Below are 24865 nucleotides of genomic sequence, written 5' to 3'. Positions count from 1 at the left end.
ACCTCCGAAGAAGCCACGAAGAAGATTGCGTTTTTACCGTATTTTTATTTTATTTTATTTTATTTATGCATCTAGTCCCGTAGTACCAAACTGAGGAGCAAATCGCCACGGTCATGGAACATGTCAGTACGTGGAATTACAACATAAAAGTTATAACAGATAAAATAAAGAGTTTATTAACCCAAAAAAATTCAAATCATAAGTTTAAGTAAACGCAATGAACAATGTAACACAAGAATCAGCTTATTTTTTAAAGGAACTCCTCAACAGAATAGATGGAGTTACCCATGGGGAAACTCTTCAGCTTCGATTTGAAAGGGAGTGGATTACTGCCAAGATTTTTGAATTCTTGTGGTAGCTTGTTGAAAATGGATGCAGTAGTATACTGCACACCTTTCTGCATAAGAGTTAAGGAAGTGCGATCAGCCGGCCGGAGTGGCAGAGCGGTTCTAGGCGCTTCAGTCTGGAACCGCCTGACCGCTACGGTCGCAGGCTCGAATCCTTCCTCGGGCATGGATCTGTGTGATGTCCTTAGGTTAGTTAGGTTTAAGAAGTTCTAAGTTCTAGGGGACTTATGACCTCAGAAGTTAAGTCTCATAGTGCTCAGAGCCATTTGAACCATTTTTTGAAGTGCGATCCAAATGCAGATTGGATATCTGCCGAGTATTAACTGAGTGATAGCTGCTAATTCTTGGGAATAAGCTGATATTGTTAACACGATACAACAGTAAGGAATATGTATATTGAGAGGGCAATGTCAAATTACCCAGACTGGTGAACAGGGGTTGACAAGAGGTTCGCGAACTTACATCACATACTGCCCGAACTGTCTGTTTCTGAGCCAAAAATATCCCTTCAGAATGGGAAGAGTTACCCCAAAATACAATACCATGCGACATAAGCGAATGAAAAGTAGACTAATTTTCGTGTCGAACAATCACTTACTTCAGATACCGTTCAAATACTAAAAATGGCAGCATTAAGTCTTTGAACAAGATCCTGAACATGAGCTTTCCACGACAGTTTACTGTCTATCTGAACACCTAAAAATTTGAACTGTTCAGTTTTACTAATCATATGCCCGTTCTGAGTAATTAAAACGTTGGGTTTTGCTGAAGTGTGTGTTAGGAACTGTAAAAACTGAATCTTACTGTGATTTAGCGTTATGTCATAAACCGCACTATTTGAAACTGTGCCAATGTCGCACACAACATCCTTCACTGCCAAGCTAGTGTCATCAGCAAACAGAAATATTTTAGAGGTACCCGTAGTACTAGAGGGGATGTCATTTATATAAATAAGGAACAGGAGTGGCCCCAAAATTGAATCCCAGGGACACCCCCTTTTCACCGTATCTCACTCTACCCCACATTACAGCCATTCGTAACACTACGAATAATGACCTTTTGCTGTCTGTTGTTAAAGTAAGAGATGAACTAGTTGTAAAATATTCCCCGTATTCTATAATGGTCCAATTTCTGGAGCAATACTTTGTGATGAAAACAATCAAACAGCTTACTTAAATCAAAAAATATGCCTAGCGTTCGAAATATTTTGATTAATCCATCCAGTATCTCACAGAGAAAAGAGAATATAACATTTCCAGTTGTTAAACGACTTCTAAAGCCAAACTGTACATTTGATAGCAAATTATGTGACATAAAATGATCAATTATCCTTACATACACAGCCTTTTAAATAACTTTAGCAAACACTGATGGCATAAAAATACACTCCTGGAAATTGAAATAAGAACACCGTGAATTCATTGTCCCAGGAAGGGGAAACTTTATTGACACATTCCTGGGGTCAGATACATCACATGATCACACTGACAGAACCACAGGCACATAGACACAGGCAACAGAGCATGCACAATGTCGGCACTAGTACAGTGTATATCCACCTTTCGCAGCAATGCAGGCTGCTATTCTTCCATGGAGACGATCGTAGAGACGCTGGATGTAGTCCTGTGGAACGGCTTGCCATGCCATTTCCACCTGGCGCCTCATTTGGACCAGCGTTCGTGCTGGACGTGCAGACCGCGTGAGACGACGCTTCATCCAGTCCCAAACATGCTCAATGGGGGACAGATCCGGAGATCTTGCTGGCCAGGGTAGTTGACTTACACCTTCTAGAGCACGTTGGGTGGCACGGGATACATGCGGACGTGCATTGTCCTGTTGGAACAGCAAGTTCCCTTGCCGGTCTAGGAATGGTAGAACGATGGGTTCGATGACGGTTTGGATGTACCGTGCACTATTCAGTGTCCCCTCGACGATCACCAGTGGTGTACGGCCAGTGTAGGAGATCGCTCCCCACACCATGATGCCGGGTGTTGGCCCTGTGTGCCTCGGTCGTATGCAGTCCTGATTGTGGCGCTCACCTGCACGGCGCCAAACACGCATACGACCATCATTGGCACCAAGGCAGAAGCGACTCTCATCGCTGAAGACGACACGTCTCCATTCGTCCCTCCATTCACGCCTGTCGCGACACCACTGGAGGCGGGCTGCACGATGTTGGGGCGTGAGCGGAAGACGGCCTAACGGTGTGCGGGACCGTAGCCCAGCTTCATGGAGACAGTTGCGAATGGTCCTCGCCGATACCCCAGGAGCAACAGTGTCCCTAATTTGCTGGGAAGTGGCGGTGCGGTCCCCTACGGCACTGCGTAGGATCCTACGGTCTTGGCGTGCATCCGTGCGTCGCTGCGGTCCGGTCCCAGGTCGACGGGCACGTGCACCTTCCGCCGACCACTCGCGACAACATCGATGTACTGTGGAGACCTCACGCCCCACGTGTAGAGCAATTCGGCGGTACGTCCACCCGGCCTCCCGCATGCCCACTATACGCCCTCGCTCAAAGTCCGTCAACTGCACATACGGTTCACGTCCACGCTGTCGCGGCATGCTACCAGTGTTAAAGACTGCGATGGAGCTCCGTATGCCACGGCAAACTGGCTGACACTGACGGCGGCGGTGCACAAATGCTGCGCAGCTAGCGCCATTCGACGGCCAACACCGCGGTTCCTGGTGTGTCCGCTGTGCCGTGCGTGTGATCATTGCTTGTACAGCCCTCTCGCAGTGTCCGGAGCAAGTATGGTGGGTCTGACACACCGGTGTCAATGTGTTCTTTTTTCCATTTCCAGGAGTGTAGGTCAAAATTGTCTACATTATCCCTTTCTCCCTTTTTATTAAGCGGCTTTACTACTGAGTACTTCAATCATTGAGAAAAGTGGCCATTCGTAACGAAAAAATTACAAATATGGATGAGTACAGGGCTAACATGTGCAACACAGTACTTTAATATTCTGCTAGGCACTCCATCATATCCATGAGAGTCCTTAGTCTTCAGTGATATAATTATTTACTCAATCTTACCCTTGTCAGTATCACAGAGGAGTATTTCAGACATCAGTCTCGGATATGAATTTTCCAAGAGAGTTCTATGATTCCCTGAAGAAACTAAGTTTTTATTTAATGCACCAGTAATGCTCAGAAAATGTTTGTTAAATACTGTACATATTTCTGACTACTACGAACTGACTATATGTCGTCGACCTTGTGCTGCTGACCAGACACTTCCTTCACAACTGACCATATGGTTTTAATTTTATCTCGTGAATTAGCAATTCTATGTGCGTACCACACAGTTTTTGCCTTCCTAATAACATTTTAAGCACCTTACAGTATTGTTTGTAATGGGCTACTGTAGCTTGATTGTGACTATTTCTAACATTTTGTTACAATTCCTGCTTCGTTCTACATGATATCCTTATACCACTAGTCAGCCACTCCGGCTGCCTTTTACTGCTAGTACATCATTTAAAACGTTCTAATGGAAAGCAACTCTCAAAGAGCATGAGAAGTGTGTTAAGGAAAGCATTATATTTGTCATCTGTGTTATCAGCACTATAAACATCCTGCAACTATTGTTTTTTAACGAGGTTTAAGAAACACTCTGTTGCCATTGGATTACCTTTCCTACATAGTTCGGAATTATACATTACTGGCCATTAAAACTGCTACACCAAGAAGTAATGCAGATGATAAACGGGTATTCGTTGGACAAATATATTATACTAGAACTGACATGTGATTACATTTTCACGCAATTTGGGTGCATAGATCCTGAGAAATCAGTACCCAGAACAACCACCTCTGGGCATTGAGTCAAACAGAGCTCGGAGGGCGTGTAAAGGTACAGCTGCCTATGCAGCTTCAACACGATACCACAGTTCATCAAGAGTAGTGACTGGCGTATGGTGACGACCCAATTGCTCGGCCACCATTGACCAGACGTTTTCAGTTGGTGAGAGATCTGGAGAATGTGCTGGCTAGGGCAGCAGTGGAACATTTTCTGTATCCAGAAAGGCCCATACAGGACCCGCAACATGCGGTCGTGCATTATCCTGCTGAAATTTAGGGATTCGAGGCATTCGAATGAAGGGTAGAGCCACGGGTCGTAACCCACCTGAAATATTACGTCCACTGTTCAAAGTGCCGTCAATGTGAACAAGAGGTGACCGAGACGTGTAACCAATGGGACCCCATAACATCACGCCGGGTGATACACCAGTATGGCGATGACGAATACACGCTTCCAATGTGCGTTCACCGCGATGTCGCCAAACACGGATGCGACCATCATGATGCTGTAAACAGAACCTGGATTTATAGGAAAAAATGACGTTTTTTCATTCGTGCACCCGTGTTCGTCGTTGAGTACACCATCGCAGGCGCTCCTGTCTGTGACGCAGCGTCAAGGGTAACCGCAGCCATTGTCTCCGAGCTGATAGTCCATGCTGCTGCAAACACCGTCGAACTGTTCGTGCAGATGGTTGTTGTCTTGCAAACGTCTCCATCTGCTGACTCAGGGATCGAGACGTGGGTGCACGTGGGTACGATACCTGTCATCTCGACTGCTAGTGATACAAGGCCGTTGGGATCCAGCACGCCGTTCCGTATTACCGTCCTGACCCACCGATTCCATATTCTGCTAACAGTCATTGGATCTCGACCAACGCGAGCAGCAATGTCGCGAAACTATAAACCGCAATCCCGATAGGCTACACTCCGACCGTTATCAAAGTCGGAAACGTGATGGTACGCATTTCTCCTCCTTACACGAGTCATCACAACGTTTCACCAGGCAACGCCGGTCAACTGCTATCTATGTATGAGAAATCGGTTGAAAACTTTCCTCATGTCAGCATGTTGTAGGTGTCGCCACCGGCGCCAACCTTGTGTGAATGCTCTGAAAATGTAATCATTTGCATATCACAGCATCTTCTTCCTGTCGGTGAAATTTCGCGTCTGTAGCACGTCATCTTCGTGGTGTAGCAATTTTAATGGCCAGTAGTGTATGTGACATCTGAGTACAAAAACCTTTTGGTGTTAAAATTTGTGCATCACGGTCTGAAAGGCCATTCGCCCGTTTACTAACAGAATGCCTATGTAGTAATGAAGAATGAGTACAAATACTGTCTATGGCTGCGCTGCTGTTCCCCTGCACCCTAGTTGGAAAAAACACCTTCTGTATCGGATCATATGAGTTTAGGATATCTACCAACATCCATTTTCTTGCACAATCATATACAAAATTAATATTGAAGTCACTGATTTTGTGGCTCAATAACAGGGAACATTACTCAGCTCCTGCAGAAACACGAAATCGCCACAGTCTTCAGGCCCCTAATAAAGATCCGGCACCTAACGAAGCCAGTGAAAGATGATTTATGCCTCAGAACACGGGAATGTACAAAATACCGTGTGAGTGTGGACAGTTTTATGTTGGTTAGACTGTTCGTATTACTGAACAGCGTCCCACAGAACATGAAAGGTATTTTCGCCTACGCTACCCTGAAAACTCAGCTGTAAAGGAGCATGATCTGGAAAATGGTCACCGAATTGCATTCCACGATACTTCTATTATTAAATGGAACAACGGCTTCTGGAGTAACATAACACATGAAGCAACAGACATCAGAATTTCGGACAACACCCTCAATTAAGAAGGTGGATTGCAGCTGAATATGTCCTGGGATCACGTGATCGTGGAGTTGAGGGCGGTGAGGTCGCGCAACCAAAACATTGCCATATTGGGACTAGGGGCCAGTGATATCACTGACGACGGTGCGAATATGTAAGCACGACAGCGGCATTCAGACAATGGTCAACCACTTGACAATGGCAGAGCAGATCTCAACCAAAAGCTCGTTTTCAGTTAACCACTTGAAGCGACTGAAAATCCAAGAATAGTTTATTAATAGATATTGCCGCGAAAGCATGCATTCGTACTATTTTTAACAATACGCGTGTTTTTTATGCGCTTGAATGCGTAAAGTATTAGTCCAGTGAAAAAATGGAGAGGACCTTCTTGTAGTTTAGTTTCGTATTTGCAAACCTTTTCCTAGAAGGCGCGAGCTTCAAGATAAACTTAAAAAAAAATGGTTCGAATGGCTCTGAGCACTATGGGACCCAACTGCTGAGGTCATTAGTCCCCTAGAACTTAGAACTAGTTAAACCTAACTAACCTAAGGACATCACAAACATCCATGCCCGAGGCAGGATTCGAACCTGCGACCGTAGCGGTCTTGCGGTTGCAGACTGCAGCGCCTTTAACCGCACGGCCACTTCGGCCGGCGATAAACTTTAAAAAGTGACCTTTATACTCCCACGCACCACTACACTTACACCCCACTGGACCGGCTTTTTGTATGTTGTTCATGACACTCCCTCGTACTATTGTACAAAAATTTGCGATTACAATATTTTTCCTCCTATTCGAACATTTCTGTCTTCGTTAACTGGCCTAAAAAATAAACAGTGAGAGAGAAGGACGGGTTAATACTTACAATCGACTGTACATGTCAGCTTTTCTGTCTAGAAGTGGTAGATCTCTAATGACACTTCATGATGACCAACCTTTCACAATGGTATACAGAGTACAAAGTCCACCTGATAACTAGTAAATCTGGACGCTGTGGATGAGTGGTGTAGGTAGACGACTGTAGTATCACAGAACTTGGAAGAACTGTTCTGTATGGGCAGCGTTGAAGGCTGTTCCCATCATCCCAGGTCAACCATCTTGGAATACCTTCTTGCACTGTGACGTCGGAGGGCTGTGCTAAGGTCTGCAATCTTTTATACACTGCACAACAAAATGAGAGTCATATTTTCAAAACCCCGCCACTTTCTCGCACTGTGATACACCAGTTCAGAATGTGGGTTGAAGGCACCTAGTCTTTCTCTGTTACAGCACAAAAGTGTGGCACCATACGACATCAGTCTCTGGCTCGGCAACATTTCAATCAAACATCGAAGTGTCGACATGCCCCCCCCCCCCCCCAAAAAAAAGGCCAGAACTCAGAAGTTAATGTACAGTGGTATCATATTAGCATCAAATTTCACCACAAGAATCCTCAACGCCACCGTGGACGTGGCGCACCGTAAGGTCGTAACACCTCTATTTACCCATACCTCATCCCTTCTTCTTCCATTGCTAAGAAAGTCTGAATGGTGACATCGAACCTTAAAATGACGCCGTTTTGTTATGGATGGCCGACGAACACATTTCGGACAGACAGCTGCTCTGTATCGACTTGAAAAGACCTCAGGGTGTGTCAAATGGAGTGAAAAAAAACACCCCTTTCTTTGAAGCGTTTATTTTCATACATTTTGCGGTCTAAATCTGTAGTTTCCAGCGTGATGTGTCCAGAACGAGGTTCTCGACAACTTTTAACACTGCTGACATCCCCCCCCACCACTCCCTCAAAATGGCTCTAAACACTGTGGGACTTGACACATGGTCATCAGTCCCCTACACTTAGAACAACTTAAAGCTAAAGGACATCACACACATCCATGCCCGAGGCAGGATTCGAACCTGCGACCGTAGCAGCAGCGACGTTCCGGAATGAACTGCCTAGAACCGCTCGGCCACAGTGGTCGGCTACAACTCCCTCATCCCACATGCTTTTTTTTTTTTTTTTTTTTTTTTTTTGGATACCACAGAGCTGAAACTCCAAAACCACATTGACAGGGATCTCACCACTTTGGAGTGTATAGTGACCCCGGCTTTTACTTTGGTATAAAGGAGGGAACCACTAGGAACTGTTCACAAGAATTCGACGAAATGTGGAAGTGATTCAAAGCAGTAAGGGTGTTCCTCTCTCCGTTTTCCTGCCCTACTGTGGAGTGTTCATGGTGCAGGATTCTAAACTGACATGTGAGTGAATAAAATAGCAACGGGTCCCTCTAAGGCCACCCCAGTTCGGCAACACCTTCGGTGCCACCTGCACACTTCACTTCAACTGGGCATTTCAAAAACGTCTGTGTAAAGCAACACTTACCAACTGATCTCTATCCGACATCGCAGCAGGCAATCAATTCGACCCCCGCTGTACTTTCGCATACAGCCAGCCCATAAAGGAGGGTTGAGAAAGCATAAGCACTCTTTTCTTCTTTGGAGCACGGTCAAATTTTGTCGAAAGTGTTTTTACGGTCTTCACGACACACTCTAAAGCGATGTTTGATGGGGTAACGGCCCCTGATGTCACTAGAAAAGGGTTGTATCATCCAGTGGGCCTCACCAGTGTCAAAGGTTGTCAAGAACTTTATGCTATTACGCATCACAAAGCAAAATGTCGTTTGAAAGAGCAAAATGTATGACAATGAATGCCCCAAAGGAAATTATAGTTTCGTCCCTTTATGACACCTCCTGAGGCCTTTCATCGTTCATTCTGAGTAACAGTGTGTCTCAACGTTTTCCTCAGCCACTTTACAACTCACATGAACTTCTGAGCATCTGCCCTTTTTTGTACATGTCGGCACCTTGCTGTTTGAAGCGTCGCAGAGCCAGAGAGTAGCATCACAGGGAGTCAGGCTTTTGCACCAGTACAAAGGAATGTTATAGGCACCTTTGAACAAAATTTCGAACATCTGCGTCGAGATGGTAGTGAATGATGGGATGTCAATAAAGTGGCCATTTAATTTTGTTGTGCTGTGTACTTAGTGGTCATCTTGTATTTTTTGCAATCCGAACGTGCACTGAATACTTAGCACAAGTGACCTACTTCCGCAGTGATATCAGGGAAGAAAGCCCCTTACCCAACTACACACATCGGTCGGAGGATGGTATTCACGTATCGTACAGCCGTTATGGAGCCTTCCGTGACCAGCAGCGGCGTACGTCGGCCCCACATAATGCCACCACAAAACAGCAGGCAACCTCCACCTTGCTGCATTCGCTGGACCGGGTTGCCTTCAAACAGGTCTCCGTCGACTGTCTGTTTGAAGGCATATGCGACACTCGTCGGTGAAGAGAACGTGATGCCAATCCTGAACGGGCCATTCGGCATGTTGTTGGGCCCATCTGTACCGCGCTGCATGGTGTCGTGGTTGCAAAGATGGACTTCGCCATGAACGTCGGGAGTGAAGTTGCTCATCATGCAACCCATTGTGCACGATTTGAGTCGTAACACGTCCTGTGGGTGGACGAAAAGCATTGTTCAGCATGGTGGCGTTGCTGTCAGGGTTCCTCCGAGCCATAATCCGTAAGCAGCGGTCATCCACTGCCGTAGTAGCCCTTGGGTGGCCTGAGCGAGGCACGTCATCGACAGTTCCTATCTCTCTGTATCTCCTCCATGTCCGAACATCGCTTTGGTGCACTCCGAGACGCTTGGACACTTCCCTTGTTGAGAGCCCTTCCTGGCACAAAGTTACAATGCGCACGCGATCGAACCGCGGTATTGACCGTCTAGGCATGGTTGAACTACAGTCAAGACGAGCCATGTACCTCGTTCCTGGTGGAATGGCTGGAACTGATCGGCTGTCGGACCCCCTCCGTCTAGTAGGCGCTGTTCTTGCATGGTTGTTTACATCTTTGGGAGGGATTAGTGACATCTCTGAACAGTCAAAAGGACTGTGTCTGTGATACAATATCGACAGTCAACCTCTGTCTTCACGAGTTAGGGGAACTGGGGTGACGCAAAACTTTTTTTGATGTGTATATTTGTGTGAAGACTTCTTTCCATTATGAAACTAAATACGCCTTGATTACATAGCAAATTTGAGTGCGAAAATCTGCAAACAGAATGTCTTCGCAATCGGAGGAGAAAACTTGTGATTGAAATTTCATGAGAAGATCCCATCCAAATGAAAAACGCCTTTGTTTTAATGATTACCACTCCAATTCACGTATCACGTCTGTGGAACTATCTCCTCTATTTCGCGATAGTACGAAACGAGCTGCTCAGCCCCAACTAATGCGGATCCCACACCGCACAGCAATACTCCAGAATAGGGCGGACAAGCTTGGTGTAAGCAGCCTCTTTAGTAGACCTGTTGCACCTTCTAAGTGTTCTGCCAATGAACCACAGCCTTTGGTTTGCTCTAGCCATCACATTATCTATGTAATCGTCCAAATGGTTCAAATGGCTCTGAGCACTATGGGACTTAAAATCTGAGGTCATCAGTCCCCTAGACTTAGAACTACTTAAACCTAACTAACCTAAGGACAGCACACACATCCATGCCCGGGGCAGAATTCGAACCTGAGATCGTAGCGGTCGCGCTGTTCCAGACTATAGCACCTAGAACCGCTCGGCCGCACTGGCCGGCCACCCTCGTAATTCCAGTACTCGTATTCTCATACTGTTGGTGACTTGTGCCGCGAGAGCACAACAAAATATTCTTCAGTTTGTGTGTTATTTGCTTTCTGCGAAAGTAATAAAAGTTATAATACACGACCAGAAATTTTTATCTGAGCGTTTGAAGCCATAAAGTAGTATTGACTGGAAAGGTAATCAGTGTATCCCATTTGCTAATGATACTACACTGATGTGCAAAATTTAAGGACGAAAGTAAACTTCGCTAGATGTTCCCTGCCATGTAACACAGATCGATGAAATTTGGACCATACGGAGAAAGAACTGCTTCAGTGTAGTGTACTGTTATACAGAAACTATCCGAAAGAAATACGCGATGAGACGAACAGTAACGACACTTTTTTCCAAGAAAGTCTTTACACTGAACTCACCGCTGTAAATGATGTCCCTCTGGACATTAGAAAAGGCGGGACATGTTTCATTATAGGGTGTGTGATCACTATGGACTGCAGTGCATGTTCTGTAACGTGCTCCAGTGCTGGCCACAAGGGTGGTAAGGAGTCTTGTGGTAGTGGGTACCATTCCTCCACCAGTGCGGTTGACAATTGCTGGATGATCGTTGGCGCATGTGGACATGGTGCAATACGTCTCCCCATGTGCACCAACGACCATCCGGCAGTTATTAGCTGCGGTGGTGAAGGAATGGGACGCCCTACAACAAGAATTCCTTACCAACCCTGTGGCCACAATGTAAGCACGCTGCAGAGCATGCATTGCTGTTCGTGGTGATCACACACTGTGTTAAGAACCATGTCCTGTCTTTCCTAATGTCCATGGGGACCATTATAGAAGGCGGTGACGTCAGTAGGAATATTATCTTTGAATGAAAGTGTCGTTCCTGTTTGTGGCATTGCGTACTTCTTTCAGTTAACTTCTGTGCTGTAGTGTACCACGCCTTTCTATGTGTGGTCCTCGTTTCATCAAGCTATGTTAGTTGGCAGTAATACATGATACGGAAGTTACTTTCGTCCTTAAAGTTTTACACACCAGTTTATTTCAATGCCTATGATAGCTCACCTGTGTTAGCATTTCAAACTAGTTTCTGTGGAATGATATAAGCAAGCGATTAATTTTAAAATATACTAAGAAAATATACTTAGTAGAAGACAAGAATGGAAACAAATTTTAGCTAAGCTTGTCTTAAAGTAACTTAAATAACATGCTAATGTTCCACTCCTCACCTGGTACGTCGACTGCAAGCCACTTCCTCTTTCTGTATTTTAAGAAATGATGAAGGCACAGCTCACGTCCCTCACCGTCACAAATTTTGTGCCAGCGTCTTCCTGCGGCTGGAACAAATCCAAATGAGCTTACAACTATTTCTGTAAAAGAAGTGCTTCTCTTTTGCTTCACTTTTGGCCTTTTATAAAATTACAGACAAAATACATCAAATCTCGTAAATAGTCTTTACGGATTTGCCGCCGGATGACGTTTTGCAAATTCCACAATATTTCCTCCGAGCAACTGTCCGACATCCTCCGGTGGTGAACCTTGCCGGTGGCTAGGCATCACTGAAGGTATCCGTACTTCGAATCGCTGTATATAGAAGACGCAGGCGCAGAAATCACGCATGCACAATTAATGGCAGACAGATGGCGTCATACTCAAACGCCCTCAGCCGAAAATCGCAGAGTGGCCCTCCCGCGCGTGCGCTGTACCTATGTTTACTAACAGTGCGGACAGACGTTGCTTACTAAAAAACCATACTACACAATGTTACGACGGGTCTGTTATCGAAAAGTGTTGATGTTCTCGTCGTGATTTAATAGCAGCCAATGCAGGGTTCCAGGCTGTGCTCAGTCGAAATCGCGCATCCCTGTTGATGAGATCACCAGCTGTACGGATATGACGCAATCCCAGAAAGATGATGTCGGGGATAAAACTTCCGTCTTTTCATAAATCATGCGATGTCGTGTATTTAGACAGTGTTGTGCAACTGCCGGCTTCTTCAGTTGGCGTAGGCGTGTATGACGCTGATGTTCATCACAGTCATCTTGTACAGTGCGACATGTCCGGCCTAAATATGCCGCCCCACATTGACGAGGAATCTCATACACACCACGTTTCCTCAGGCCAACATCATCCTTAACGGAACCCAACAATTTCCTCAGTTCTGCAGATGGTCGAAAAACACACCTAACATCATATCTTCCGAGGACTCTTCCGACTCTTACGATATGGGAGCAAAAATACAGCACGAAGGCCAAACCGGTGGGTGTCTTCGTATCTTGATTCTGCTCCATGGATTGAACTCGCTTGGGCATGAGTGCATTACGTATCTGTCTCTCAGAGTAATCGTTTTGTCGGATCACTGTCTTCAAATGGTGTATCTCACTCGACAGGCTTTCAGGATGAGATGCCACACGCGTTCTATGAACTAACGTACGTAATGCACTACCGCATTGTGCAGGGAGATGGCAGCTTGTGGCCTGCAAATATAGATCTGTATGCGTTGGCTTGCGGTAGATGCTGTGTTCCAAGTTTCCGTCTGATTTCCTTTAATTCGCTCCACCCGAATACAAACTTCACAATGGAACTGGAAAAAGATGATACTTTACCTTTTCTTGATGTTTTGGTGCGAAAGAAAGCAGATGGAACCTTGGGGGACATTGTATATTGCAAACCAATACATACAGATCTATAATTGCAGGGCACAAGCTGCCACCACCCTGCACAGTGCTGTAGTGCAATACATGCGTTAGTTCATAGAGCGCGTGTGGTATCTGATCCTGAGAGCCTGTCGAGTGAGATACAAAGATTGAAGACAGTGTTCCGACAAAACGGTTATTCTGAGAGACAGATACGCAATGCATTCAGGCTCAAGTGAGTTCAATATATGGAGCATAATGAAAATACGAAGACATCCACCACATTGGTCTTCTTGCTGTATTTTGGTGCCATGTCATCAAGAATCGGAAGAGTCTACGGACGATATGACATTAAGTACGTTTTTCGACCATCTGCAGAACTGTGGAACCTGTTTGGTTCGGTTAAGGTTGATCTTGGCCTGAGGAAACGCGGAGCGGCATATATAGGTCAGACATATTGCACAGAACAAGAACACTGTGATGAACGTCAGCGTCATATACATCTACGCCAACCGGAGAAGTCGGTAATTGCAAAACACTGTGTAAATACAGGGCATCGCATGATTTATGAAAAGGTGAAAGTTCTATCCTCGGCATCATCTTTCTAGGATTGTGTCATTAAGAAAGCAGTACATATCCGTACAGCTCATAATCTCATCAACAGGAATGCGGGATTTGAACTGAGCACAGCCTGAAAACCTTCATTGGCTGCTATTAAATCACGACGAGAAAATCAACATTTTTTTCGGTAACAGACCTTTTATAATATTGGTCTAGTACGGTTTTTTAGTGGGTAACGTCTGCCCGCTCTGTTAGAGCGTACGGCACACGCGCAAGAGGGCTCCTCAGCGATTATCGACAGAGAGCGTTTGAGTATGGCGCCATCTATGTGCGCCTGCCCATTCTTCGCCCGCGTGTTCTCTGTACAGGCGCGTCGACTTTCGAATACTGTCAGTCCTACCTAGCCACCATTAAGGTTCGCTACCTGAAGATTTCAGACAATTGCTCCGAGGAAATATTGTGGAATTTGCACAACGTCATCCGGCGGCAAACCCATGAAGCCTTCTAGAACATTTTACAGTATTCGAGAACATTCCAAAATGTTATGGAATGTTCCACAATGATTCGGGATGATCTGGATGATCGGGATTAGTCGGGAATCCAGAATGATCGGGAACAACCCGAAACATCCCAGATCATTGTAGAATATTCCAGAACACTCTCGAATGTTATGGACTGTTCTGGAACATTTTGGACCATTCGAAGCCTTCTTCGTATGTTCTGGAATTCGTCCCTGGTGGGGCTACCTATTGGAAGGGATATATAAAGCTAAACCCCTCGTGAGGTCTAACGTCAGTTTCTTACTACTGACGAAGGGAGGAACCGAAAAAGCAGTACAGTAAGTGAATAAAAACAAACAATGAAATATGAGCAATCAAAGTAATACAGTGACTGAATATAAATCAAAAATGAAGTGTGGAAAGTGTGTAGTGTGTACTTAGTGTATTTGTCGGTAAAAAGTTGATTTGATTTATATTTTCGACAACGCCCAAACGTAAAAGAGGAGGAGATCTTGCCAGTTGTGAAGAACACGGCGAAAAGAAAAAGAACAGTGAAATTACGAAACAGACTAAGAGCGCGAAGCAAGTTTAAGTTCCCAACGAACGAGAATGAGCACCGTGAAAAGAAGAGAAACTGAAAAACAATGAAATGAACGGACTGAAGAATCAAGAATTGCGACACAATCTCATAACTATAGACGGCTAACTCAAGCCAGCCACGAAAATATGAACGTACGAAAAGCGCGGACGAGGAAACGTACACTGTACAACCTAACAAACGAAGCATTCTACTACGACCCGACGAAAGATTATAACAAACACAAACACATCGTAATCGGACAAATGGATAACATCTGCCAATTTTTCAACGCGAGAAAAAATGGGTAGAGAAACACTAGGATTCCGCTGCATGAATGTAAAAATTTGGTTACCACCACTGGAAGCACCTCCGCCGGATTTTTTACATTACACGGCCGGAGAAATTCCAGAATCAAAACACTCTCTTCAGATTATAAAAGCATACTACGTCTGCTTACAAATGACTTCTATCGGTGTCACTTCGATCAGCACTAACAGAGATGAAATCAATCTACCACGTGGAACCATTACTATCACTATTCAACTAAGAGCATAAATTTCTGCAAGAATATTTCATCGGAAATGAAGAAACAGAAATTGATCAACGATGCACAAATATCAGTGGAGTGAGACGACAAGTGGTCCGAGACGTACAGAGGATCTTACACGAATACAATCAACTGATTCACAGATTCAAAACAGCGCTAGACCGAATGATTTCTGATGATTTTAAAGTTATAACTCAGGCCGACAAAAGACCACATGGAGATCACGAACGTCGATTTGACGCACCTCAGAGAGACTAAGTCGCCATCCTAACTGTGAACAATGAAAACACAAGCGGTGACATAATTGTCCACTGGCAGCCAAACCGCACAACCCTGGATTCGGTGTGGGGCGGCAGTGAGGTGGATGGACTGCTATGGCCTGTTGTGGGGTTGTGAACCACTGAGGGCTACGGCGGAACGAAACCTCTCCGTCGTTTCTAGGTCCCCGCTTTAAATACACAATGTCTGGAGGAGTGCTCGAGGAAAATGAAACCATGAATCCTGCAGGGCTGATCATAATTTCGTAAGAGTACGACGGGCTAGAGATCTCTTCTGAACGGCTCGTAGAGAGGGATCCCAGATATGCTCAATAATGTTCATGTCTGGGGAGTTTGGTGGCAAGCGGATGTGTTTAATCTCAGAAGAGTGTTTCTGGAGCCACTCTGTAGCAATTCTGGACGTGTTGGGTGTCGCATTGTTCTGCTGGAATTGCCCTAGTCCGTCGGAGTGCACAGTGGACATGAATGGATGCATGTGATCAGACAGGATCTGAAGTACGTGTTAACTGTCAGTCGTACCTAGACGTATCAGGGGTCCCATATCACTCCAACTGCACATTTCCCACACCATTGCAGAGCCTCTACCAGCTTGAACAGTCTCCTGCTGATATGGTGAGTCCATGGATTCTTGAGGTTGTCTCCACACCCGCACACGTCCATCCGCTCGATACAATCTGAAACGAGACTCGTCCGACCAGGCAACATGCTTCTAGTCATCAACAGTCCAATGTTGGTGTTGACAGGTAGCCGGCCGAAGTGGCCGTGCGGTTAAAGGCGCTGCAGTCTGGAACCGCAAGACCGCTACGGTCGCAGGTTCGAATCCTGCCTCGGACATGGATGTTTGTGATGTCCTTAGGTTAGTTAGGTTTAACTAGTTCTAAGTTCTAGGGGACTAATGACCTCAGCAGTTGAGTCCCATAGTGCTCAGAGCCATTTGAACCATTTTTTTGTTGACAGGTCCAGGCGAGCCGTAAAGATTTATGTCGTGCAGTCATCAAGGGTACACGAGTGGGCCTTCGGCTTCGGAAGTTCATATCGATTATGTTTCGTTGAACAGTTCGCACGCCGATACTTGTTAATGGCCCAGCATTGAAGTCTGCAGCAATTTGCGGAAGGGTTGCACTTCTGTCACATTGAACGATTCTCTTGAGTCGTCGTAGGTCCCGTTCTTGTAGAATCTTTTTCCGGCCGCAGCGATGTTGGAGATCTGATGTTTTACCGGATTCCTGATATTCGCGGTACACTCGTGAAATGGTCGTACGGGAAAATCCCCTCGTCATCGCTACCTCGGAGATGCTGTGCCTGATCGCTCGTGCGCCGACTGTAACATCACGTTCAAATTCACTTAAATCTTAATAACCTGCCATTGTAGCAGCAGTACTGATCTAACAACTGCTCCAGACACTTGTTGTCTTACATAGGCGTTACCGACCGCAGCGCCGTATTCTGCCTGTATTTGAATACCAGTTTCTTTGGCGCTTCAGTGTAGGAAGTCTGAGAAACATGCACGAATGCACTCAAAATGCCATGATCTACATAAGAAAATATAGACGACCTGACTCCTTCTTAACATTCGCATGCAGCTCGTGGTGGCGAGAAATCAAAGAACAACTGAGATATGGAAAAGCCCCATGCGTCGACACGACGCCTGAGCTTTTCGACAAAAACAAATAAGATTTATTGAAGTTATTGCAAAATACCACATCTTTGGAACCGTTAGACGCTGGATGTACACAATCGACTGGCAAAAACGAGGACTGCCTCACTCACCCAATCTTGTATAGCTACACGACAGAATTTATCCAACGGATATCGACAAAATCATCCAAGTTGGATTTCCCATTCCACAAGATGATCCAGAACTGTATGTCATAGTAGTGCAAAACGTGATTCGCGATCATGCGGGCCATTAAACGCCAATTTTCCGTGTATGAGTGATGGAAAATGTGCAAAACAATACCCAAAACCATACTTGAACATCACACAAACCGTAGTTGATAGCTGTCCCAAATACAGAAGACGATCACCCAAAACCGGTGACTTCACAGCAAAAGTACGATTACGAGGCAGCTAGGAACTGGAAATAGGTAATCAATGGGTATTACCATGTAACACACCACTTTCTAAAATGTTCCAAGCGCACGTAAAACGTATAATACTGCAATTCAGTGAAATCCACAAATATATCTGTAAGCATGTGAACAAAGGCAGTGACGAGACAGTATTTCAAATAGCCAAAGACAGCGGACAACAAAACAGAAACGACGCAATCCTCATGTACCAAACTTGAAAATAGATCAGCGGTAACGAAGCAGCGTGGTGGATTTTCGGTTTTTCCATACACGAACGCGAACCAACCGTGCAACATCTAGCAGTGGAGAATGGACAGAGTTTACTTCGCGAAAGACACAGCTGGAACACCAGCAAGCGAACCACTTCAGAACACATCAACAGCTTTTTACCAACTCCGTCAAACGGATACATTCGCGAAAATATTACTGTATGTCGACGTTCGTATCTATTATGCGTGGAACCAACAAGAAAAATCTTTCAACGACAAAAGTAAGGAATTCCAGTATAAGATCATCCAGGAATCATGAAAACTGGCGGACTAGGCCGAGTATACACCGTACATCCGAACAACGTCAAACGTTTCTATCTATGGTTCTTCCTACACGAAGTATTGTAAGTAGTTAAAATGTTTTCAATAAAACTTTTTACCTATTACACTTTAAAATTTATCCTCTTATTCCAGCTACCACACAATCTCGTATCAACTCCCTGAGCGAAGCCGGGTACCACAGCTAGTAATGAATATTACGATATGCACTGTAAAATTAATAATCCACAAATATTTTAAGTTACCATAGCATATGAAGTGGCAGATTAAAGCTGAAGATGCTTGTCAGCAGCACAAAGAGACACGCTTCAAATATTCCACTCGTAGCAAAAGTTAAACTCAGTTTTATAACATTATGATTATGCAAATGTACCATTACTGTGAGTTTTCCACAGTTATACGTCCTATAAAGCAACGTGTGTTACCCACAACCCATTCTTTAAATACTCTCGAATTATTAATATTTGAAGTTTAATCAATAGTTAATTTAATGGTGACGCAAATAGCCATATCGATGTTTTTTAAAAACGACGAAAGCTACTTACATTCTGAATGTACCAATGGCTAGAAGGCAAAAAGGGTGCCGCTTTTAAGATGGTCACCTTTACTTTCATAAGTTTATTTTAGATACTTATTTTGTGATAGGTAAAGCACAAACGTGTATGATTAACATTCTGATTAACATTTTATGTTACGCTGCACATTTAATGTCTAGAGAGCTCGCTAAATGGCTGCTGAAGATGATTATTTTAATGTAACGTGTTAATAGCTCCCATTTTGAAAGACGATCGTTATTAAACTTGGATTCAATAGCACACACTGTAATATCACAGAGACAATATAAAAGCTCGGGATCATGCGCTCATGGTACTTCGTCACTAGTTTCTGGTCAGTCTCTCGTGGTCATTCTGGTGAGTTCGCAGGAGGCGCTAGTCGAAGGAAGTAATATGTGGAGATAAACTCGGGAGGTAAGTCAGTCACGTGAGTTAGAGTGTACAGACCGCTGGACTCAGAGTGATTTGAAGTGCTCGGAGTTATACAATGGCGGAAAAAAATTCCCAACACCAAGGACGAGCTGTGCGAGATAAACAAGTGCTGGTAGGCATGTTTCTGCATCTGAAGGATAATGTGTGGTGTCACCGCCAGACACCACACTTGCTAGGTGGTAGCCTTTAAATCGGCCGCGGTCCGTTAGTATAAGTCGGGCCCGCGTGTCGCCACTACCAGTGATTGCAGACCGAGTGCCGCCACACGGCAGGTCTAGAGAGACTCCATAGCACTCGCCCCAGTTGGACAGCCGACTTTGCTAGCGATGGTTCACTGTCTACATACGCTCTCATTTGCAGAGACGACAGTTTAGCATAGCCTTCAGCTACGTCATTTGCTACGACCTAGCAAGGCGCCATATTCTGTTACTAGAAGTCATATCTTGAAGAATGTATTCTGACAGATAATATTATGAATCACGTACCGTCAAGAGCGACGTTCATCATTAATGTATTAAAGTTAAGTATCAAACTAATTACGTCCGCTTTCTGAATTCTAATTCCTTGTCATGTTCCAGACCTCACGTCAGTATAGTTCTTCCCTCCTCACGCCAGCCTGCGTGAGCTAAGGAGCGTGTATTTCGTCCTCCTCTCGTAACACTGTGTTGGCTCTTCTGCCAACACAACATAATGTATGTTCACATTTATCGCCAGACGCATAAGAGCGGCGCTAGTAGTGCTACCATGAGGATGCAAATCAGGTTTGCTTTAAGTTAGTTCTGTAAAGGTCGTGAGCGCTAGCTACCTTTGAGATTGGGCGTAATGAGTTGATGTTAGTCAACAATGACTTCAAGAGAACGGAGACGCCATTATCAAAAGCTCACTGCGTTTAAATGAGGTCGCGTAATACAGCTACGAGAAGCTGGATTTTCCATCCACAATACCGCAGAAAGACTTGGCAGGAATGTAGCCACTGTATATGATTGCTGATAGCGATGGTCACGGGAAGATATGCACTCAAGAAGACGGGCTTCGGGTGGCCACGTGGCACACCACCGAGAGGGATGACCGTCGTGTTCGGCATATGGCTCTGGAACATCGTACTGCGTCTGCAGCAGTTGGCACCAAAGTGACACAACGAAGTGGTACAAATCGATAATTCAAGGACAGTATCGAGCCACGCGCCCTGTAGCGCGCATTACAATGACCTTAATCCACCGCCATTTGCGACTTCAGTAGTTTCAAGCGCCAGTTCGTTGGAGGGTAGAATGGAGGTCTGTTTTGTTCGCTGGTAGCAGCTGGTTCTGCCTCGTTGCTAATGATGGTGGTGTGCTGGTTAGGGAGGAGGAGGAGATTAGTGTTTAACGTCCCATCGACAACGAGGTCATTAGAGACGGAGCACAAGCTCGGGTTAGGGAAGGATGGGGAAGGAAATCGGCCGTGCCCTTTCAAAGGAACCATCCCGGCATTTGCCTGAAGTGATATAGGGAAATCACGGAAAACCTAAATCAGGATGGCCGGACGCGGGATTGAACCGTCGTCCTTCCGAATGCGAGTCAAGTGTGCTGGTTAGGAGGACGTCAGGTAAACACCTGCAACCATCATGTCTGCGGCTTAGGCACATTGGACTTACACCTGGGGTTATGATCTGAGCTGCAGTTTGGTATGACAGCAGGAGACTCTCGTGGTTATCCCATGCACCCTGACCGCAAATTTGTACGTCAGTCTGGTGATTCTACCTGTTGTGCTGCTATTCATGAACTTCATTCCCATGATTGTTTTCCAACAGGATAACGTTCGCCCACATACCGCTGTTGTAACCCAACATGCTCTACAGAGTGTTGCCTTGGCCTGCTCGATCACCAGATTGGTCTCCAATCGAGCATGTATCAGACACCATCGGACGATAACTCCAGTGTCATCCACAACCAGCTTTAATCGTCCCTGTATGGATCGATCAAGTGCAACAGACATGGAACGCTGTCTCATGAACTGACGTCCGGTACCTATACGGCACAATGCATACATGTTTATATGCTTGCATTCAACATTCTGGCAGTTATTAATGTACTATCATTTCACATTTGCAATGGCTTTTCTCAAGTTTACATTAACCAGTGAACTTGTACCGTACATTACTTAAATACAGGGGATAGGCAAAATAATGGGAACACCTGTACTTACTTGGGAATGGTTTATGGAAGACGCTGCAGATGAGTTGCATGCCCCTTATACCACGATTGCACTTTCCTGGCTGTGTGAATGGGTGCATTATCGTCCTGAAATATGGCATCATCGTTGGAGAACAACATTTGAATCATGGGGTGCACCTCATCACCTAAAATGTTCTCATAATTGTTGGCTGTGAGTAATGACGGGACCAGTAGAATACCATGATATGGCTGCCCACACCATCCCACTTCCACCTCCATGCTTAACCGTTGAAAATCAAGCAATCAGGATTGCAGACTTCTTTTGGGGTTCTTCAGACGTACATCTATATCTACATCTACATGGATACTCTACAAATCACATTCAAGTGGCTGGCAGAGGGTTCATCGAACCATCTTCACAATTCCCTATTATTCCAATCTCGTATTGCGAGCGGAAAGAATGAACACCTATATCTTTCCGTACGAACTCTGATTTCCCTTACTTTATCGTGGTGATCGTTCCTCCCTATGTAGGTCGGTGTCAACAAAATATTTTTCCGTTCGGAGGAGAAAGTTAGTGATTGGAATTTCGTGATAATATTCCGTCGCAACGAAAAACGCCTTTCTTTTAATGATGTCCAGCCCAAATCCTATATCATTTCTGTGACACACTCTCCCATATTTCGCAATAATACAAAACGTGCTGCCCTTCTGTGAACTTTTTCGATATACTCCGTCAGTCCTATCTGGTAAGGATCCCACACCGCGCAGCAGTATTCCAAAAGAGGACGGACAAGCGTAGTGTAGGCAGTATCCTTAGTAGATCTGTTACATTTTCTAAGTGTCCTGCCAATAAAACGCAGTCTTTGGTTAGCCTTCCCCACAACATTTTCTGTGTGTTCTTTCCAACATAAGTTGTTCGTAATTGTAATACGTAGGTATTTAGCCGAATTTACGGATTTTAGATTAGACTGATTTATCGTGTAAACGAAGGTTAACGAATTCCTTTTGGCACTCTTGTGGATGACCTCACACTTCTCGTTATTTAGGGTCAACTGCCAATTTTCGCAACATTCTGATATCTTTTATAAAAAGTTTTGCAATTTGTTTTGATCTCCTGATGGCTTTATTAGTCGATAAACGACAGCGTCATCTGCAAACAACCTAAGACGGCTGCTCAGATTGTCTCCCAAATCGTTTATATAAATAAGGAACAGCAAAGAGCCTATAACAGCCAGAATTGGTACTGACGAAAACGTTGACTCGTCGGACCATATGACGTGTTTCCACTGATCAGCCGTCCGGATTTATGCTCCTGACAGCATGTTTTACGCTAATGATGTCAGTATAGCAGCTCATCCATGAATATTCGCTTTATGGAGTTCTCGCCAGACAGTATCGATAGATACGGGGTCTCGAAGATGGCTATTGATCTCTGCAGTCACTTTAGCCACCGTAGTTTCGTGTTGTTTTGACACAATTCGTGTTAGCGTACGACGATCTCTGTGATTTAGTTTTGATTTACGCCCACTATTACGTTTACACGATGATGTGTTTCCATGTTTTGCTTTGGCTGTTATGACTGTTGAAACAGTTGCTCTTGAAACATTCAATAAGTTGGTTGTCTTGGTTACTGAAACTCCAGCTAATCGGGCCCCCACACACTGCCCTCTTTGGAACTCTGTTAGGTCTTTCAGTGCACGTCGGCCTCGGCCTCTGAATGCAAATAAGAAGTGTGCACCAATCGTAAACAACCTGCACTGATACCTAGTCCGCACTGAACACGCACAGTCCAGCACGACATGTGACTTACCAGCGTTGTTGACCGTCAAACACAGCCATCCCATTACTACCGCTGTTCACATTATTTCGCCTATCCCCTGTATCTTATCTTGACCAATTTATTCCCGAAATTTCATTACTGTATATTAATTATTCCTTAGTGTAGAGATTTTTCCGTCAGGGCATATTAACAGCGTGCGGGATTTACCATACCCTGAACACAGTTCTCATGACTGTATATGGAACGCTTGTGCGTATAATTTCGCGTGTATGAGAGTCGAAGCACCAGTGCATTAGAGATTATTTTACTGCTGGTTGTGTTTATTGTCGCACGTGGTAGACATGATTCTTTTTTTATTTCCTGTAATTACCTGAAATAATGAACAGTATTCCACGTTATGGTTAGTGAGGAAATACTGCTTCCAAACTTCAAATATTTGCACATTGGTTTACACAGGTTAATCCTTTGATAAATAAATTCTGTACTGATGTGTTCCATATTTGTATACATTAATGCACTCCAGTGCTTTATTATCGGATTATTTAATATTTACTTGGAATCCGCAGTGTTGTAAGGTCATCAATCAATTATTACTTGTTGATTATAGCAAACATTTATTTCAATTAAATTATAATTCTACTGTGATGGTTACCATGATTAATTCGATAGAATTTATCCATTCATTTTATCACTAATTAATTGCTAACATGTTTATACAGTATTATACCGACAGATCAGTTTGTAAATATGTAAGGTCATTACAATACGTGAGTGCGACCAGTTCCTTTGACACAAAAAGGTGAGCCAACCATTAGTCAAGGCCTTCTCTCGTTTCATGGTCCTGCACCTGTGCAGACACTTAACAAAGGGTAAGCTTTCTGATTTATTTGGAAGGTAATTTTAATAAATAACCGCACAAGCTTCTAAATGAATGTTGCAGTAGTGCACGGTACAAGTTTGAGACTGCTAAGCACGTGTGTCGCACGCTGGCGTGGTTGAGCCGCAAGTTGGTCCCCCTGCTACAGACAGTGGGCTGCATGTGAGCCTGTCAGCTCACCAAAGAGTGTTCTGTTCACTCTGCTTACGGATTCATAGCTCCAGCTCGTTGCCTGTAGACTAACGTGACTGTCGCCTGTCTGCAACATTCTGGGAGAAAATATAACACTGATGTCGTGTATAACTTGATGTTCAGTATGTGTCAATGGATTCTTACATTGTCATCATCAGTCGTTTCAGCTTAACAGAATACAGGGCCATTAATTTAGTCACTGTTAGATTGATCTAAACAATACAGTAAGTGATACGAGGTAAGAAAGTATAAAGTGGCACTATGGTTAAGCATGCAAGTTCAAAAGTTAACTGAAATCGCCGCCCACATGCTTTTACAAATAGTTGTTAGACAAAAAAATGGGAAGTGTGTGACAAACGCATTCTTGAACATACACTGAAGTGACAAACGTCATGGGGAGACAGGCCGGCGTAGTGCAGCAACTAGGCGTCGCACGGACTCAACAAGTCGTTGGAAGTCCCCTGCGGAAATACTGAACCATGTTGTCTCTCCAGCCGTCCGTAACTGCGAACGTGTTGCCGGTGGAAGATT

General features: G+C 44.6%; 1 protein-coding gene across 1 annotated transcript in view; it reads right to left on the bottom strand.

Moving 5' to 3' along the window:
* LOC124556184 (basic salivary proline-rich protein 1-like) overlaps nt 1–21601 on the bottom strand; it is a 146996-nt gene extending 125395 nt beyond the window's left edge. Inside the window, exon 1 of the mRNA XM_047130179.1 lies at nt 21514–21601. Within this exon, the coding sequence (XP_046986135.1) occupies nt 21514–21601 (88 nt within the window). The remainder of the gene's footprint in view (nt 1–21513) is intronic.
* Nucleotides 21602–24865: the final 3264 nt, after the last annotated feature.

This window comes from Schistocerca americana, chromosome X (assembly GCF_021461395.2).
Source record: "Schistocerca americana isolate TAMUIC-IGC-003095 chromosome X, iqSchAmer2.1, whole genome shotgun sequence".
In the NCBI taxonomy this organism is placed as follows: Eukaryota; Metazoa; Arthropoda; class Insecta; order Orthoptera; family Acrididae; genus Schistocerca; species Schistocerca americana.
This window is presented reverse-complemented; position numbering and strand designations above follow the sequence as displayed.